Consider the following 21,050-nt stretch of genomic DNA (forward strand, 5'->3'; position numbering starts at 1 on the left):
TACTGACTCTATATGGTTGGGTGCGTGAGTCTGTCAGAAGGTGGGTGTTGCTGGTGCATGAAGTCAGGCGCAGGAGAGCAGAATGAGTGAGCAACGTACTTTACTCAAAATAAAGGCACAAGGTAACAATACACTTGACCAACAATAAACTGTAATCAATTACGTACGGGTGAAAACAGCACCCATCGAAATCCAGCCATAACGTACCGAATGAACAGAGAAACAATCACGCACAAAATCATGGGGGAAACAGAGGGTTAAATACATGAACATGTAATTGGGGAATGAAACCAGGTGTGTAGAAAACAAAGACAAAACAAATGGAAAATGAAAGGTGGATCAGCGATGGCTAGAAGACCGGTGACGTCCGACTTCGGCGGAAGTTGTGACACATTACTGCTGTACACAGCCTACATAGTTGTCACCATATTAGCTAAAGTAACATCATAGTCAACATAGTGTCATGACTGGCCTGTGAGGATCAGGTTACAGTGGATCACAGTTGTACAGAGATTTCTCTCCCTCCCGCAGAGGGGGGAGAGGTATAGAGGGATTGTTGGGGGGGTTTATGACCTCACGCCCATCGTAAATTATAAGTCAGCAGAACAACTCCTTTCTGGTTTCTAAAGTGAGAGACTGGAATGTTTGTGTGTGCCTTACGGAGAGCCTACCTCAGATCTGTAACATGCAGTAAATTGACTTTGGGACATTATATTTCATCAGTCAAAACGGTAGTAACAATGATAGATGTAATATGAAAATGAATGTTGATTTTGTGATGTCATTAATAGTTAACCCCTGTGCGGGGACGGACATCCAGCGAAAAATCCTATCGTCATTAGCATAACAAAATTGTATAATTTTTTTTTTCAATTTTTTTTCTCCAAATTATATCGTTTTATAGATACACCTCTCCTGAATCAAACCACGTTGTCCGATTTCAAAAAGGCTTTACAGCAAAAGCAAAACATTAGATTATGTTAGAGGAGTATATATCATAAAAGTAGCCACATAGCCATTTTCCGACCAACCATATGCATCACAAATAACCAAAAAACAGCTAAATGCAGCACTAACCTTTGACAATCTTCATCAGATGACACACTTAGGACATCATGTTACACAATACATGCATTATTTTGTTCGATAAAGTTCATATTTATATATAAAAACAGCATTTTACATCGGTGCGTAACGTTGACTAACTATTTTCCCTCAAATGCATCCGATGAAACAGCGCTACAATTTACTAAATTACTATTCGAAAACATTTTTAAAATGTAATATTGTCATTCTAAGATTTATAGATGAATATCTCTTGAAAGCACCTGTAATGCCAGATTTAAAAATAACTTTACTGGGTAATCACACTTTGCGATAAAAGGGGATGCGATACTCAGAACAATAGGCTAGCAATACAGGTCAGCGCCATCTTGGAACAATCGCATATCAAATCTAGTCTTGTATACTATTGTCAATAATCCCTTATCTTCATCCTTAGGCACTTCCAGGAATCCCAGGTCCACAACAAATGTATTTTCGTTTGAAAAAGTTCATCCTTTATGTTCCATTAGCTTGTTGTTGTTAGCGCGTTCTGAAGGCTGCACCAAAAGTTCTGACGTGCGCGGGGCTACTCTTTCAACAAAATGCATTTTTTTCTTATTTAGGTTCGTTCAAACATGTCAAACGTTGTATAACATAAATCTTTAGGGCCTTTTTCAACCAGAGCTCCAATAAGATTCAAGGGGGACGATTGCATTGTCTTTATAAACGTTTCGAAAGGGGAGGGTAGCCAGGGGCGCCGGCGTCATAATGGTGATGGCCCTCTCCGTGTGACCACGTTCCACAGCATGTCATTCTGTCAGTTTTCACAGTAGGAGACTCAAATCACTTTGTAAAGACTGGGGACATCTAGTGGAAGCAATAGGAAGTGCTCAATGAACCATAGCTCACGGTGTGATTAATAGGCAACGTAATGAAGTTGAGTTCGCAATTCAGAATTCCACTTCCTGTTTCGATCTGTCTCGGGGTTTTGACTGCCATATGAGTTCTGTTATACTCACAGACACCATTCAAACAGTTTTAGAAACTTTAGGGTGTTTTCTATCCACAAGTATTAATTATATGCATATCCTAGCTTCTGAGGATGAGTAGTAGGCCGTTTAAAATGGGCACGAATTATTTTCAAATTGCGCTGTGGCGCCCCCTATCCTAGGCGACCGTCAAGAGGTTAACCTGTTGGGGATAGGGGGCAGTATTTGCACGGCCGGATAAAAAGCGTACCCGATTTCATCTGGTTACTACTCCTGCCCAGTAACTAGAATATGCATATAATTGTTTGATTTGGATAGAAAACATCCTAACGTTTCTAAACTAGTGAATCATTTAGCACTTCCTATGGCTTTCACTAGATGTCCCCAGTCTTTACAAAGTGGTTTGAGTCTCCTACCATCAAAATTGACTGAAAGAGAGCCTGTTTATCTTGGTCACAGGGGATGGGCCATTACCATTGTGACGTCGGCGCCCATGGGTACTCTCCCTTTTCGAAACGTTTTGAAAGACAATGCAACCGTCCCAATGGAATATTATTGAAGCCCTGGTTGAAAAAGCCCCTAAAGATTTATGTTATACAACGTTTGACATGTTTGAACGAACTTAAATATTTTTTTTTTGCTCATTCCTGACGACAAGTCAGACGCACACGGTACATTTTCACTAGCCTTCGGAGCGCGCTAACACTATTGGGACATAAATTATTAACTTTTTTGAACAAAACTACATTTGTTATGGACCTGGGATTCCTAGAAGTGCCTTCTGATAAAGATAATCAAAGGTAAGGGATTATTTACAATAGTATTTTTGATGGTTGATCGTTCCAAGATGGCTCCAACAATTATAGCCTAGACTTTTTTTCTGGGCATACCACGTTGTTTATTGCAAAGTGTGATTTCCCAGTAAAGTTATTTTTAAATCTGGCAAAGAGATGGCATTCAAGACATGTTAATCTATAAGACTTTGAATGACAATATTACATTTAACAATGTTTTCGAATAGTAATTTTGTAAATTATAGCACTAATTCACCGGAAGCATTTGAGAGAAAAGATTTTCAGAACGTCATGCGCCGATGTAAAATGCTGTTTTTATATATAAATATGAACTTTATCGAACAAAAAATGCATGTGTTGTGTAACATGATGTCCTAGGAGTGTCATCTGATGAAGGTTGTCAAAGGTTAGTGCTGCATTTAGCTGTGTTTTGGGTAATTGTGATGCATGCTAGTTGCTTTGAAAATGGCTGTGTGATTATTTCTGGCTGGGTACTCTGCTGACATAATCTAATGTTTTGCTTTTGCTGTAAAGCCTTTTTGAAATCGGACAACGTGGTTCGATTCAGGAAAGGTGTATCTATAAAACGGTGTAAAATAGTCATGTTTGAGAAATTGAAGTTATAGCATTTATGAGGTTTTGCATTTAGCGCGACGCGATTCCACTGGCTGTTGATTAGGGTGGGACGCAAGCGTCCCACTGGCCCAGACAGGTTAAACAGCGTTTAAAGTACGATGTACGGTAATGGAATATTTTGAAATTTTTTGTCACGAAACGCGTCGGGCGCGTCACCCTTCTTTACCCTTCGGATAGTGTCTTGAACGCACGAACAAAACGCCGCTATTTGGATATAACTATGGATTATTTGGAACCAAACCAACATTTGTTATTGAAGTAGAAGTCCTGGGAGTGCATTCTGACGAAGAACAGCAAAGGTAATCAAACTTTTCTAATAGTAAATCGGAGTTTGGTAAGTACCACACTTGGTGGGTGTCAAAATAGCTAGCCTGTGATGGCCGGGCTATCTACTCAGAATATTGCAAAATGTGCTTTCACCGAAAAGCTATTTTAAAATCGGACATAGCGAGTGCATAAAGGAGTTCTGTATTTATAATTCTTAAAATAATTGTTATGTTTTTTGTGAACGTTTATCGTGAGTATTTTAGTAAATTCACCGGAAGTTAACGAGAGTCTTGTCTTTAAAATGGTGTAAAAGTCAAATGTTTGAGAAATTGAAGTAATAGCATTTCTAAGGTATTTGAATATCGCGCCACGGGATTACACTAGCCCATAGAGTTTAAATGAGGATGTTATGATGAAAACATTGTAACTTGAAGTTTTCATAATGTGTATATAATGTTTACATACTGTGTGTTGTGTAGAAAATATCCAGATCAAAGATAATGTTTTTGTGACGATGAGGCAGTGATTTTAGTTGTCTAACGAGATCATTGTAAATTGTAATACCTTGCCTCGTACCTAGCTACGCCCCAGGGAAGACGGAAACGCCCCTTTCTACTCTCAGGTATAAAGCATGTGAGTTAAGAATTTACATATCAGACTAAGTTGACCACGCGCTGCAGCTGAGGTCTATGACTAGTCGTGACCCTGAAAAGCAACACAAGGTTGAAGACAAAGGAAACCTCTTAACAATCAATGCTATGGTTGAGTACTGTATCTAAGAAGGTGAATTCAAGCAGGACCACCCGGTTATTCTTTTCAAGTCACTGGTTGACAACACGGCCCTCCTACCCACGCTGGGAGTGTCGACACAACTGAATAGCCTCCTCAGAAGCCCACTCTCACGGAATCAGTGTAAGGAAACAGCCAACTAAGAGAATGGACATTGTGACATCTTGTGGATAATCAGAGACTTACACCCGATAACGAAGGAGACAGCCATCACAAGAACAAGGCATCGGCCGAACCTATCCCACTAAGCGGAACTCGGCCCACGAAGAGATACCCAATGGAGACCTTCAACACGTAAATACAGGCATTGCAATTCTTACCCAAAAGAGCAGCAGTTCAGGGCAAGGTGCTAGTGCTAAAACTAAGCATAGTTTACAAATGTCTCCAAGGGTTGCTTTTCTCTCTTGCCCTTTCTCTCTCTCTCTGTAAATCTCCATGTTGTGTAAAACATGTCATATTGTGTTGTCATTGTATTAACCTGTTATGGCTAGGGGGCAGTATTTTCACGGCTGGATAAAAAACGTACCCGATTTAATCTGGTTACTACTCCTGCCCAGTAACTAGAATATGCATATAATTATTGGCTTTGGATAGAAAACACTCCAAAGTTTCTAAATCTGTTTGAATGGTGTCTGTGAGTATAACAGAACTGAAATGGCAGGTCAAAACCTGAGTGATTCCTTTACAGGAAGTGGCCTGTCTGACCATTTATTGTCTTTCTTTGATATCTCATTCCATTACAAAGGATCTCTGCGGTAACGTGACACTTCCCACGGCTCCAATAGGCTCTCAGAGCCCGGGAAAAACCTGAATGTCGTCATTCCAGCCCCAGGCTGAAACACATTATCGCCTTTCTCAAGTGGCCGATCAAGGGACTGTGGGCTTAGGCGCGTGCACTGGCCGCCCCCGTCTTTGTGTTTTTTCCTCTGTTTGCCAAAGAGGAGATTCCCGGTCGGAATATTATCGCTTTTTTACGAGATAAATTGCATAAAAATAGATTTTAAACAGCGGTTGACATGCTTCGAAGTATGGTAATGGAATATTTTGAATTTTTTTGTCACGAAATGCGCCATGCGCGCGACCCTGATTTACCATTTCGGATAGTTTCTGGAACGCACGAACAAAACGCCGCTATTCGGATATAACGATGGATTATTTTGGACCAAACCAACATTTGTTATTGAAGTAGCAGTCCTGGGAGTGCATTCTGATGAAGACAACAAAAGGTAATCAAACTTTTGTAATAGTAAATCTGATTTTGGTGAAGGCTAAACTTGCCGGGTGTCTAAATAGCTAGCCCGTGATGGCTGGGCTATGTACTTAGAATATTGCAAAATATGCTTTCACCAAAAAGCTATTTTAAAATCGGACATATCGAGTGCATAGAGGAGTTCTGTATCTATAATTCTTAAAATAATTGTTATGCTTTTTGTGAACGTTTATCGTGAGTAATTTAGTAAATTGTTAGTAAATTCCCCGGAAGTTTGCGGGGGGTATGCTAGTTCTGAACGTCACATGCTAATGTAAAAAGCTGGTTTTTGATATAAATATGAACTTGATTGAACAAAACATGCATGTATTGTATAACATAATGTCCTAGGTGTGTCATCTGATGAAGATCATCAAAGGTTAGTGCTGCATTTAGCTGTCTTCTGGGTTTTTGTGACATTATATGCTAGCTTGAAAAATGGGTGTCTGATTATTTCTGGCTGGGTACTCGGCTGACATAATCTAATGTTTTGCTTTCGCTGTAAAGCCTTTTTGAAATCGGACAGTGTGGTTAGATAAAGGAGAGTCTTGTCTTTAAAATGCTGTGAAATAGTCATATGTTTGAAAAATTGAAGTTTTTGTATTTTTGAGGAATTTGTAATTCGCGCCACGCCTATCATTGGATATTGGAGCAGGTGTTCCGCTAGCGGAACGTCTAGATGTAAGAGGTTTTAAGTTCTAACCATTAACATAGACTGTTTGTGTATCTTATGTTATCACTTAGCTTGTTAGTAAATAAATAATCAACTCAATTCGTGTGGTACGGAATGATTAATGAGAAAATGGTTTGTGCAGAAATTAATCAATTAGTGACTGCTATGAAATCGATGTATTCTGATATTCTTTGTGTTCATTTGGGAAACGGTACCTCAATAAATCTGGTGCCCCAGATTACTGAGCCAATTGTTACATGATTCATATAATCAAGCAATAATAAACATAGTTAATTATTCAATAAATAGCATGTCATCACAATAACGATAGCAATTTCACAACAATAGCTAACAGAACTAATGCGTTAGAAAACCCGCTACAGTCATGCAGTAACGTTACAGTTTACAGTCAGTAAGAAGTTTAGAATTTACCAGCCAGTCAAGATGCAGTGGCGTGTATTCATGGATGCCAAAAATGTACAAAGAAAAAACATAAAATAACAAATCTTTCGTCTCTGTGTTTTAATAATTTTCCTTCAATTTGCAAGAGGCTGAATGTATCTCACTGGAGAAAGCATCCGAGTGAGCGAAACAGCGCCCCTCTGTCTCTGAATGTGTAGGCCATCTATCTGATTCTATCTGTTCATAAAGAGTAAGACATTGTTGCTGCCCGTAGCACTGATTGCAAGGGAAGCCAGTGAGCATTTTGCCTCCCTTGATAAAAAAGGATAAAACAATAGACAATCAGCGTTGAGCTCAACTGTGTATAGTCCTTGTGCACCAACAAAAGTGTCAAGGGAAGCCAGTTTGGATTTGGCTTCACTCATACCACATCAACAGAAATACAGTACCAATCAAAAGTTTGGACACACCTACTCATTCTCATTCTTCACTCATTCTTTATTTTTACTATTTTCTACATTGTAGATTAACAGTGAAGACATCAAAACTATTAAATAACACATATGGAATCATGTAGTAACAAAAAAAGTGTTAAACAAATCTAAATATATTTGAGATTCTACAAAATAGCTACCCTTTACATTGATGCCCACTCTTGGAATTCTCTCAACCAGCTCCATGAGATAGTCACCTGGAATGTATTTAAATTAAGATGTGTGCAGTGGTTAAAGGTTAATGTGTGGAATTTCAGTTGTGTTGTGACAAGGTAGGGGTGGTATAAAGAAGATAGCCCTATTTGGCAAAATACAGTAGCTTGCGAAAGTATTCACCCCATTGGCATTTTTCCAATTTCTTTTAACTTACAACCTGGAATTAGAATGGATTTTGGGGGGGTTTGTATCTTTTGATTTACACAACATGCCTACCACTTTGAAGATGCAAAATATGTTTTCTTGTGAAACAAACAAAAAATAAGACAAAAAAACTGAAAACTTGAGCGTGCATAACTATTCACCCACCCAAAGTCAATACTTTGTAGAGCCACCTTTTGCAGCAATTACAGCTGCAAGTCTCTCGGGGTATGTCTTCTATAAGCTTGGCACGTAGCTGGCAAGTAGTTTTTTTGTGGTTTCTGTACTTTACTTTTTTTTAAACTTTTACTTCACTACATTCCTAAAGAAAATGATGTACTTTTTACTCCACACATTTTCCCTGACACGTAAAATTCTCATTACATTTTGAATGCTTAACAGAACAGGAAAATGGTCCAATTCACGAACTTATAAAGAAAGCATCCCTTCTGCCTCTGATCTGGGGAACTCACTAAGCACAAATGCTTCATTTGTAAATTATGTCTGAGTGTTGGAGTGTGGCCATGGCTATCAGTTCATTTAAAAAACAGGAAAATCGTGCCGTCTGTTTTGCTTAATATAAGGAATTTGAAATAATTTATACGTTTACTTTTGACACTTCAGTATATTTTAGCAATTACATTTACTTTTGATACTTAAGTATATTTAAAACCAAATACTTATAGACATTTATTCAAGTATTATTTTACTGGGTGACTTTCACTTTTACTTGAGTCCTTTTCTATTAAGGTATCTTTACTTTTACTCAAGTATGACAATTAGGCACTTTATCTTTTGCTGGGTCGCTGGTTCAAGACCCACTCCTGTTCATGAAGGGGCCGATTCAGACTTAGGAGATTTACGCCTTTCCCATGCACACCTTTCCTACAAACTTCTCAGTAGTTGGTATTCAGACTTACCTTATGCAAGTGTGTAACGGGCTTTCCAGACGTGGTTTCCTTGCGTGTACTGAATACATTTCATTCAGCCACTGAAAACCCTCCCACTTGCTGGGTCTTCATTCAATAGGGTTTTCAGTACATTTAGCTAAAGCCATCCATTTAAATTTGGTGTACCATTCATTTGAATTTTCTTGACAGACTCACTAGAATATATGAAGAGAACGGTTCAGAATGTTAGCGCTCAATGAAAAAAGCAATGTAGATACACGCATATATTAATCTCCTTTTCAGCACCAATTTGTAAATTCAAAGAATATTCTGATCTTGTATATTATTTAGGGTTAGAAAAATATTTAGCCTTAGCCTTTACCCTCTAAATATATATTGGTGAATCATAAATACAGTAGTTTGATTCATCCGGAAAGGTGCCATATTCACTTGTTCAATCCATTAAATATAAATTGAGCAAAAATATAAATGCAACATGTATCATGTTTCATGAGCTGAAATCAAAGATCTCAGACATTTTCCATACGAACAAAAAACGTATTTCTCTCAAGTTTTGTGCACAAATTTGTTTACATCCCCGTTAGTGCGAAATTCTCCTTTGCCAAGATAATCCATCCATCTTGACAGGTATGGCATATCAAGAATCTGATAAACTGCATGATCACTACACGTGTCTCATGTTTTGAGCGGGCGTGCAATTGGCATGCTGACTGCAGGAATGTCCGCTAGAGCTAATGCCAGATAATTTAATGTACAGAATTGAATGTTCATTTCTCTAAAAAAAGCCACCTCCAATGTCGTTTTAGAGAATTTGGCAGTATGTCCAACCGGCCTCACAACCACAGACCATGTGTATGGCGTCGTGTGGGCAAGCGGTTTGCTGATGTCAACATGGTGGAGTTATGGTATGGGCAGGCATAAGCTACAGACAACGAACACAATTGCATTTTATTGATGGCAATTGGAGTGCACAAGAATACATTGACGAGTTCCTGAGGCCCATTGTGAGTGTCACAGGCATCGTATTGAAGAGACTAAGGCGCAACGTATATAGTGCTCATCTTCATTTATTTTAAGAGAACACTTAAACAAAATAACCAAACGACAAACAGTTCCGTAAGGTACACAGACTAGACAGAAAACAACCACCCACAAAACCCAAAGGAAAACAGGCTGCCTAAGTATGGCTTCCAATCAGAGACAACAAAACCATACTCGGCCAAACCTGGAAAACGAAACATAGAAAATGCAAACTAGAACACATTCCCCCAGAAACAAACAAACCCCAAAACACACAAAACAACCCCCCTGCCACGCCCTGACCATTCTAGTAAGGCAAAATGACCTGTCTCACTGGTCAGGACGTGACAGTGAGGCCCATTTTTTTAAGGTATCTGTGACCAACAGATGCATATCTGTATTCCCAGTCACGTGAAATCAATAGATTAGGGCCTAATTCATTTATTTCAATTGACTGATTTCCTCATATGAACTGTAACTCAGTAAAATCTATGAGATTGTTGCATGTTGCCTTTATATTTTTGTTCAGTATATATGGGGCGGATGTGTACAATAGTGGTTTGAACAGTAGTCCTACAAATTTGCTTTAAGAATCCTCACTAATCTTGGAACTGTGATCACAATGGTCCAGTCCTCGTGAAGCATGTGTGCCAGGCTCCATGTTTAAACTGCTATGGTCTGCATTCCATAATGATTCAAGATAGGCTACATGTTCCAAATTATTGCACAACTTGTAATACTGTAAGCCAAATATGACTCACTATTGCTAGTGATCCTAAGGAACAACCACACGAATGTGTAGAAGGAAGGTAAACAAACAATGTAATGGAATGATGCTAAATATAAGGAAACTAATACTAAAGTCAGTGCAGTTGTAAATGTATGTGGGTATAACTGAAAGTGGCTACTGGCTACCAGTAGTGGCATATAACTAAAACATTCTAGAAATTATAAATCAACCTGGTAAATCAACCACTATACTGTCATTTGTGCATGGCTACAGAAACCTATAGCTTGGATCTCCAAATTTCATCCCAAGTTATTAGACCAGCATTTCAGAAACTTCAGTGTGGAAAAGGTGTTGATATGCTTAAGTTTGCTGCCATATGACTGGTTTCACATTTGTCTCTAGTAATCATAAGGTAAAATAGATTTAATATAATTGTGATTTATATTTACAATCACCTTATCCAAACGGCTTACTCATTTACCTAGCTCTTATCAATAGCTCTTATCAATTTGTAAATTACAGTGATTGGATAATGGTGCTATTTCTATCGGAAAAGATGAAGTATAGATGTTGTTCCACTTGGAACCGACAGGTTGCTTGACCTTATTTACCGTTTCATTGCCCATAAAGGAAGTGGAATTATGAGGGAATTAAGTCAAAGTCGGAATATGGCATATCTATAGACACACCTCCACCACACCTTAATTTCTTCCATCTCCACCCCCAACGAATAGCGGATGAATAGCATTTTATTCTCATGCCTAAATTCAAGGTCTGAATACCTGTAAAGAGAAAAGTGCATAAAAAGGGAGTTATGTTCCATTTACGAGCGCCTAACTTGGATCGGAATAGGACTACAATAGTCCAATTATTAACTAATGCAGTGTAATGCATGTTTAAATTGGTTGGAAAGAGGAAATAGAAATGAACAAAACAGATATCCTCCAAATTAGTATAGGTGAAAACTACACTTTAACAAAGACCCTTACAGAAAAGCTATAAATTACCAGAGCAGCACAGCAACAGTGCCAGCTGGAAATATTTACTCTTGAGGCCTGGTGGTGGACTGGCATCAGCCAGGGCAGAGTACATGCCAGAGCAATTTAATATCAGGAGGAAGAAGCAGGTCGCTGAGTAGCTGGCACTCTGCCCAGGAACAACTGGAGGCCTTTGTGTTTATAAAAGAAAGAGCTAAAGCCAAAGCTTGTTTGGATCTCTCCACTCAAGAAATTGACATTAGGGCTGGTCACTGATGCTAAAAAGTTGTATGTATGACATACAGTAGTTTGGTCCTTTATCTCTATTACATGAAAGGCTTCCTATTTGTTTTCTGTGTACAAAATATTTGTTTGACTTCTGCATGTGTACCGACCAACTGATCTATTTAATAATACCTTCAAATATTTACATATTCACATTTTAGTCAGAAAGGGCCTTCATGCAGACAGACAGACAGACAGACAGACAGACAGACAGACAGACAGACAGACAGACAGACAGACAGACAGACAGACAGACAGACAGACAGACAGACAGACAGACAGACAGACAGACAGACAGACAGACAGACAGACAGACAGACAGACAGACAGACAGGAGACAGACAGACAAGTTATTCTGCAGTAGGTGGCAGCATTGTACTAACTTCTTCCAGTGCTTCAATAGATCTGAGGACTGTTCCCTCTATTAGTCTGCCCTGTTCCAGTGGATGTCACAGTATGTATGAAAAACATTATTTTCAATAAACAGACAGATCAAAAAGTATAGGCTATCACTGTTACCATGTGCACTATAGTGGGTTTATTTAAGTTTCGCATGCTCAATAAAGCCCCCCCAAAACTCTTTACCCCAGCTCTCATGTATAGCCTATGTAAAATGTATTTGCAATGCATTGTGATATAAAACGTGTTATTATACAGCATTTATGATGATAATTATTGCCATTATAATTGTCCTGTAGGCCTGTCCACAAAAGTCACCATAGTGGGTTAATCTGTTATTACGCACCGCAAGAACGATTTGGGGCGGTCTCTCGCTGTAGGCGGCGTGGCGACTTATCTCACCGACAGGGGCTTATATGTAAACTGAGGCTAAACAAATACAGATGAACCTTAGAGCACATTCACAAAAAATACTGGCAATTTTGGATGGTTCAGAAGACGCTCTGAATCCACGGGAGCAACACGCGCCTGCACATGCGGTCTATTCTTGTTGTTATATATAGGCCTGTAAGCTTGTTGATGCATATCTATCATTACAATCAGAGTGCTGCATTGCAAAGGGACCTGTCCGACTATGTTATATTGATTAAATTACAATAGAATATTATTATTGTACTGTTGCGCAATATTGCTACCTACATATTTTGTTTATAAGGCAGTGGCACTGTTGGTTTTCAATTGTGCATAGTGCGTATTTGTGTTGAAATGAGGAATCCACATCTACTCAGCGATGGCTGGAAAATAATCAACGCAAAGGATGCAACTGGGAATAAAAAGTTTAAACGAAAAGGTCGGGACCCAAAACGTGTCAGCAGTGAAGAAGTCCAAAGTTACGAGCATGATTTAAGAATGGAAGACGACTCTATGGGGGAACTGATGGAAGAGACATGTAGAAACCGTGTCCAAAAAAGACTGCAGGACCCTGGTACAGTTTTATCTGTGGAGAAATCGATAATTTCAACTGAAAACCCGAATATTGCAATTGACATGAGGATAAATGCTTTTCCATCTACAGTTACTGGGACGCTCCCATCACAGTTGCAGCCTTTATCCGAGTCAACATCAACAAGCAGAGACTCTTTTCACAGCACATTCCCACAGGTTACAAGTTACGACCATCAACAGTCATTTGTGTCTGATCACACATTACAGTCCCGGATCGTCCTGTGCCAGCGCTCCGAGAGGTCCCTCTCCTCAGCTTCTCAGGCGTCCTACATCAATAGCAGCGACCTGATGGAATCGCCAAGGAAACGGCTGGGGGAAACGTCTGGCATCATCACTGAGATCAGAGCTGTTCAGCAGACACGGAGGCTACTGGCGAATGCCAGAGAGAGGACCCGGGTGCATACCATCAGTGCAGCCTTTGAGGCGCTGAGAAAGCAGGTATTTCCACTGAATTCACTAAACACACAATGAGGCCTCTTGTACAGAATGTTATGTTTATGCTGAACTCAGAGTAAATTGTTGCACTTAAATTCCCATGTCAGTGTGTCAACTGTATGGAGTTATGTACATTATGAAAATGACGGTGCATTTCACTATACAATAGACCTACTTGAGTACTAACTGTATGGCCCCTTTTATAGATAGTTTATTAAATGCATTTCAGTGTAGATAATGCACAGTTTGCTAGGCCACATTAAAGATATGAGAATGAACAGTACAAAATCTTTAAGACATGTCAGTCCAAACAGTTGGCAGAATGGCAGAAACAAGATGTCAAATGCATAGGAAACAGGGAACAAGTTTCTTAATGACAAAGGATAGCTCTTCACACTCCAATAGGCCTGATACAGCATGAACAGAGATCAAAAGTATTTGATCCCCTGCTGATTTTGTACGTTTGCCCACCGACAAAGAAATTATCAGTCTATAATTTTAATGGTAGGTTTATTTGAACAGCGAGAGACAGAATAACAACAAAGAAATCCAGAAAAATGCATGTAAAAAATGTTATGAATTGATTTGCATTTTAATGAGGGAAATAAGTATTTGACCCCCTCTCAATCAGAAAGATTTCTGGCTCCCCGGTGTCTTTTATACAGGTAACGAGCTGAGATTACGAACACACTCTTAAAGGGAGTGCTCCTAATCTCAGTTTGTAACCTGTATAAAAGACACCTGTCCACAGAAGCAATCAATCAATCAGATTCCAAACTCTCCACCATGGCCAAGACCAAAGAGCTCTCCAAGGATGTCATGGACAAGATTGTAGACCCACACAAGGCTGGAATGGGCTACAAGACCATCGCCAAGCAGCTTGGTGAGAAGGTGACAACATTTGGTGGGATTATTCGCAAATGGAAGAAACACAAAATAACTGTCAATCTCCCTCGGCCTAGGGCTCCATGCAAGATCTCACCTCGTGGAGTTGCAATGATCATGAGATTGGTGAGGAATCTACACGGGAGGATGTTGTCAATGATCTCAAGGCAGCTGGGACCATAGTCACCAAGAAAACAATTGGTAACATACTACGCCGTGAAGGACTGAAATCCTGCAGCGCCCGCAATGTCCCCCTGCTCAAGAAACCACATATACATGCCCGTCTGAAGTTTGCCAATGAACATCTGAATGATTCAGAGGACAACTGGGTGAAAGTGTTGTGGTCAGATGAGACCAAAATGGAGCTCTTTGGCATCAACTCAACTCGCCATGTTTGGAGGAGGAGGAATGCTGCCTATGACCCCAAGAACACCATCCCCACCGTCAAACATGGCGGTGGAAACATTATACCTTGGGGGTGTTTTTCTGGTAAGGGGACAGGACAACTTCACCGCATCAAAGGGACGATGGACGGGGCCATGTACCGTCAAATCTTGGGTGAGAACCTCCTTCCCTCAGCCAGGGCATTGAAATTGGGTCGTGGATGGGTATTACAGCATGACAATGACCCAAAACACACGGCCAAGGCAACAAAGGAGTGGCTCAAGAAGAAGCACATTATTAAGGTCCTGGAGTGGCCTAGCCAGTCTCCAGACCTTAATCCCATAGAAAATCTGTGGAGGGATCTGAAGGTTTGAGTTTCCAAATGTCAGCCTGGAAACGTTAATGACTTGGAGAAGATCTGCAAAGAGGAGTGGGACAAAATACCTCCTGAGATGTGTGCAAACCTGGTGGCCAACTACAAGAAACGTCTGACCTCTGTGATTGCCAACAAGGGTTTTGCCACCAAGTACTAAGTCATGTTTTGCAGAGGAGTCAAATACTTATTTCCCTCATTAAAATGCAAATCAATTTCTAACATTTTTGACGTGTTTTTTTCTGGATTTTTTTGCTGTCATTCTGTCTCTCACTGTTAAAATAAACCTACCATTAAAATTATAGACATTTCTTTGTCAGCGGGCAAACGTACAAAATCAGCAGGGGATCAAATACTTTTTTCCCTCACTGTATGTGTACTATGAACTATCAATGTCAACTAAAACAAATAACTCTTACTTTACCAAATCCAACATGAAATATCTATCCCTTTGAAAACAAAATCAGGGAAGTTTTCACTTTGAACCCTTTTACTGTGTCATGTCATCACCAGCTGTTTTGGCACTTAGAAAGACATGGTGGAAAACTGTCACGTGACACCAACTGACACCAACAGGAGTAACTAAAGAGCATATACAGTAGCCTAACTAAAAATCTCCTAAACTTGGTTGTACCATCCGCTCATATCAGTATATCTATATATCTATATATCTATATATATATATATATATATATATATACAAACACACACACCATGAGTGTACAAAACATTAGGAACACCTGTTCTTTCCATGACATAGACTGACCAGGTGAATCCAGGTGAAAGCTATGATCCCTTATTGATGTCACTTGTTATTGATTTCAATCAGTGTAGATTAAGGGAAGGAGACAGGTTAAAGAATCATGTTTAAGCCTTGAGACAATTGAGACATGGATTGTGTATGTGTGTCATTTAGAGGGAGAATGGGCAAGACAAAATATTAAAGTGCCATTGAATGGGGTATGGTAGTAGGTTGCCAGGTGCACTGGTTTGATTGTGTGAACAACTGCAACGCTGCTGGGTTTTTCACACCAACTAGAAGGATATCCAGCTAACTTGACACAACTGTGGGAAATATTCGAGTCAACATGGGCCAGCAATGCTGTAGAACGCGTTTGACACTTTATAGAGTCCATGCCCTGACACATTTATGCTGTTCTCGGGGCAAAAGAAGGGGTTGGGGAATGCAACTTAATATTAGGAAGGTGTTCCAAATGTTTTGTACACTCTGTGTATGACCAAACCTAACCAAATTGTAACCCTATACAGGTGCCCTGCTACTCCTATGGACAGAAGTTGTCAAAGCTGGCTATATTAAGAATCGCCTGCAACTACATCCTGTCGCTGGCTCAGCTTGCAGACCTGGACTACACCCCAGATAACGGCAACATGAGCTTCAGAGAGTGTGTGGAGCAGTGCACCCGCACCCTGCAGGCCGAGGGACGCTCCAAGAAGAGAAAGGTAAATTGGATCTAGGGAAGAGAAGAGAAGGGAAGGCGAGATTCAGTATTTAGGCTTTTGTCTGATGAGAGTCTGGCCTGGGATTTTACCCTGTGCATAAAAGTCTGGCCTGGGATTTTATCCTGTGCTCGTCTTCTTTGGCTGAAGGCCGCATGCAGCAATGACAAGGTGGGTTGAGACATTGACATGGAAATGGAAATGGACTCCTGCAAGTGGAAAGTACTCAAGCACACAGATGGAGACATTGCTGAGGTATTGTAATAGGTTTGCTATAAAGTTCAAGGCCATCAAAAACGGAGCAGGGACGCTGAAGCATTACTAGTTACAGAGAGGGAATGGAAAGCCAAGTCAAAGCCAGCTTCTAATTCAAACATGTTTTTGACAATATAGCATATCAATAACCTTGAAACATAAACTATGCTTATAAACAAAGCCATTGATAAATAGCAACAGGTGACCGACCATACAAGACCAATAAAATAATTGGTCATGGATATTTAACTTTCAAATAAAGCTAATTGAGTAGAGCTTTTCTTTCTAATAGTTCAACACCTCTCCTCCTTCACTGTCATGTCATTTCCTAACGAAACTATATGACGCTTTTGAATGACTGGTGAATTGATGATATCACAGCAGTGAAAACTTCCCTTTTTACTGATCATGAAGCTGCAAAGATAATTTTGATGGTTCCTGTCGGAAAACATGGGGCAGTGTGACAGACAGAGGGATGGAAATTCTAACGATAATGATAACAAAAGAGGAAAGAATACACTCTCACCAATTAAGAGAGGCATTCCTTTGCCTAATAGGGATCCCATTAAATTAAATCATCAACTCGTGTTTGAAAGGGAACTGGGTGTTCCGCCAGTTTTTTGTCCAGAACAGAAGAAAAAGTGCCCCGGGTGAATAAAAGGGGTGATTGATGCCTTTGTGTGCAGTTTTATGACACTGGGAGTCATGTAAAATGAGGCTGAACTTCCTCCAGCCCTCTCCTGGATCCACACATCTGCATGGCCTCTCTATAAATCAACAGGGTTTTTAATGCACACATGAGATCCAAGCATGGAGAACGTTAATTTACGCATTAATTAACGTTTTAACACTGTTCTATCGATTACTTTCCCCCCAGTTCCTCATCTGTCCCGTCAGTCTTCTCCTCTGTCACTTTATCTCTCATTTATTCTCCAGATCACCCTCATTCGCTTTCCCCCATTTTCTTTCTTGGTGAAACATTATAATTGAATCTACATTTTAAAACACACTGTTAGTAATTTAGTCATATCTGGAAAGTAAATGCCCAAAAGTATTTAATTTAAAAAAATTATGTAATTTGGGTAAATTTCACAGAGAGGAATCCAGCTGCTCTTCATCTATTTCCAAAACTCATAACACAATTGTTTTCAAATAGGTTGATTACCCCTGACTATTCATTAAAATATTGATTAAATAAATAAAACTGTAAACAAGTTGTATTTCATATACATTACATACACATTTTGTAAACCACAAATTACAACTTCAAACTTTTTTTTTACATCCCCTGTAAACCGGTTGATGAAAATATTTGAAAACTTTTCTTAAAGAAAATAATAATACAATGATGGTGTTTGTTCATAGATTACATATCCTACATAATTACATGCACATAACTTTTCCCTGCACTCCCAGTGCTCTGCTCCCTCTAGCTCTTTCTCCCTCACTGTGAGCTAATGTGTTTCCTTAGCATAAGAGCATTCACAAGGAAACTAGCTGAGCTGCTTTTTTCCCTGGCAGTCCCAGACACCAGATGTTCGTAACGCTAGTTGGGAAGTCCTGCTGGCGCCACTCAGGGCAGAGGGCAGGGTGAAGGCACGCGAGCTGAAGCCCAGAGAACTCACTCGCTGCAGGAATTGGCACATTCCCCAGCGCAGTGCTGGCACATTCCCCAGCTCTCCCCTGGCCATCTGTTCCAAAAAAACACTTTGAAAAAAAAAAAAAACACTGATCATCACTCTCTCAGGATACAGCATTGAGCAGCAGCTGTTACAAGAGAGGGGTGGGGGGGGGGGGGCTGTGTAAGAAAGAAATCCCTTTGTCAGAGAGAGCCAGTGAGTCTGAGGGGAAACTTGAGGGGGAAAAACGTTTTTTTCAACGCATTGTGATTTAAGAAATTTAGAACTGATTCCTGCACTCATTTAAAGCCCTGAACTCTGCTCTGAATTCACTTACTGTCTACTCAATGGAACTTTTTCCCAATGAAATTTAAAATCTAGCATATAAGTAATACTTATATGTATAATGTTTTAAACATAATGTTAATTAAATCAAAGATTTGTGGATATTCACATGTAAAATGAAATACATATTGTCAGAAGTATTTGGAAAACAAATGAATGGAAATATAATCATAAAAAGTGAAGTACCCAAAACAAAATAACACCAAGTCATAAACAAATGTTCAAATTCTCTGGCATGTGTCCTTGCCCTCAATAAGTAGGTAAAGAGGGGAAAGAAGAATCTGTCTCTTTATAGAAACACAATAAGGAAAATGTTTTGGTTGGTTTTCATCCAAAGCTAAAGAGAGGACCAAATAATTTGGTTGTATCCCACTCAATTCTACACTGCATCTGATCTGACAAAGCAGTTATTTTCCTGGAATGGGTTATATTTTTCTACCCCATGTACTTACATTGACAACTCGGGCACCTATGAAGTCATTGGATATGCATGCAAGCTTTATTTTTACAGTTCTATTTGTACACATCCCACCACCTCTTGATATGCACACACAGAAGATTGTTTTCACATCTTGATACATGCTTTTATGTCTTTTGCAGGACTAAAATCAGTGGAGTGAGCCAGACTTCATAACAAGGCCCTTGAAATAAAGAAACCCTTCACACCTCTTGAGGTTCTTCAAGGCCACTCCTGGGAGGGGACTACAATCAGACACTTAGACATATGATGGACCTAATTTCATAGGTCTACTTGATACCTTTTGAGCTAGCAGACATGACAATTACATTTTAGTCATTTAGCAGATGCTCTTATCTTGAGCAACTTACGATAGTGATCGCATACAATTTTCATACTTTTTTTCTGTACTGGTCCTGGGAATTGAACCCACAACCTAAGTGCCATGCTTAACCAACTGAGCCACACAGGACAAACTAAAGGCAGAGACAGCAGTGATTATAACAGTTCATAACTGAAATTATAACAATTGTATTGAACTATAAATCCCAATGCCTTTCAATGATGTACAAGTTGTTTTCTTGACAGTATGATTTGTAATTCCTGGACGATGGAAGCTAACTATTGAAAGCGCTCATAACATATATTTGACTAGAACATAACTTCAAATAATATGACATACAGTCTGCAACTGTTTTCATGTGTTGAAGTATGAATGAAGTAAAATGGGTTATTCTCTGCTACCTGTGCTCAGTATTTAACAACATCCCAGATTGATACATTTAAAAGTGACCTCCCTTTCCTTTTCAGCATGACAATTCTCTGACTGTTGTTCCGTGCTCATCAAGCACTTTCTAACCAGAAATAAAGAAACTGTTGTTCATTTATTTGAATGGATATCCATGATCATTAAACACCTTTAAATTACTATCTCAAGTACTGCCAACCTAAATCACAACATTCATACACTACACCTTCAAACAGCTTATTGCAGCTGTAGAGAGAGCATCTATGAAATTTCCCTCTAAACAAAGTTGTAATTATGTAGATGAATAACACATCATGACGCAAAGTAATTTAATTTTCCATCTGAAGCTACCTCGTGTGTGTGTTTAAATCTTGATGTGCTTATGTGTTATTATGTGCTCACGCTTCATCGTAGACTACAATAAGTCTCTTTCAGACAAGAGTCATAGAAAGGACATCCCAAAAGGACTTGTCAACGTCACTGCTGTTGGTGGCCCACAAGATCAGTATTTTCCAGAACTGAAGTCTATTTAATAGAATTTGGAGACTGATGAAAAATATGTTATGATAGTTTGTATAGGGTATTGCGTCCAACGGTTCTTCAAAGGTCAACAGAGATTGAATAATGTTGTTCTGCATTACATTAACTTTTGCCTTTTCAACAAAGTACTACAAGTTAAAACTTTTCAAATACTTACTTTTCTAAAAGGTTTCAAAAGTCACATGGATTTAATTACAAATGTATTCTAATAAATTACATTCATTTTCATGTAATAAAGGGCATTTGTATTAAAGAAAATAAGTACTTTACTTTCACTTCTCATGCCGAGAGGAGAATTTCAATTAATAGTAGACCTTGTATATTTAGTCTCCAACACCATTTGCAACAGGACAATCTAGTTCTTAAAGTATTTAGCTGAGCGCACTGTCAGTAAGAGCAATCTGTTTTCTTCTAGCGCCGCTAAGCTTTCGAAGCTGGAACCCATTCAGGCTTTTACAGTCCTTCAAATTGGGGCTGGAGCCGGAGAGGAAACACTAGTATCCTGTATATATAACTTCTGTCTGTCTGAA

The 21,050-nt window shown here is 39.3% G+C and overlaps 1 protein-coding gene across 1 annotated transcript; it reads left to right on the forward strand.

Moving 5' to 3' along the window:
- Positions 1-12,437: 12,437 nt before the first annotated feature.
- On the forward strand, positions 12,438-20,119 carry LOC106604975 (transcription factor atoh8). The gene is made up of 3 exons (XM_014200147.3): positions 12,438-13,459; positions 16,368-16,559; positions 19,376-20,119. The coding sequence occupies exons 1-3, from the start codon at positions 12,782-12,784 to the stop codon at positions 19,379-19,381; spliced, it is 876 nt and encodes a 291-aa protein (XP_014055622.3). The 5' UTR covers positions 12,438-12,781; the 3' UTR covers positions 19,382-20,119.
- The last annotated feature ends 931 nt before the right edge of the window (positions 20,120-21,050 follow it).

Source organism: Salmo salar, chromosome 05, assembly GCF_965601325.2.
Source record: "Salmo salar chromosome 05, fSalSal1, whole genome shotgun sequence".
Lineage (NCBI taxonomy): Eukaryota > Metazoa > Chordata > Actinopteri > Salmoniformes > Salmonidae > Salmo > Salmo salar.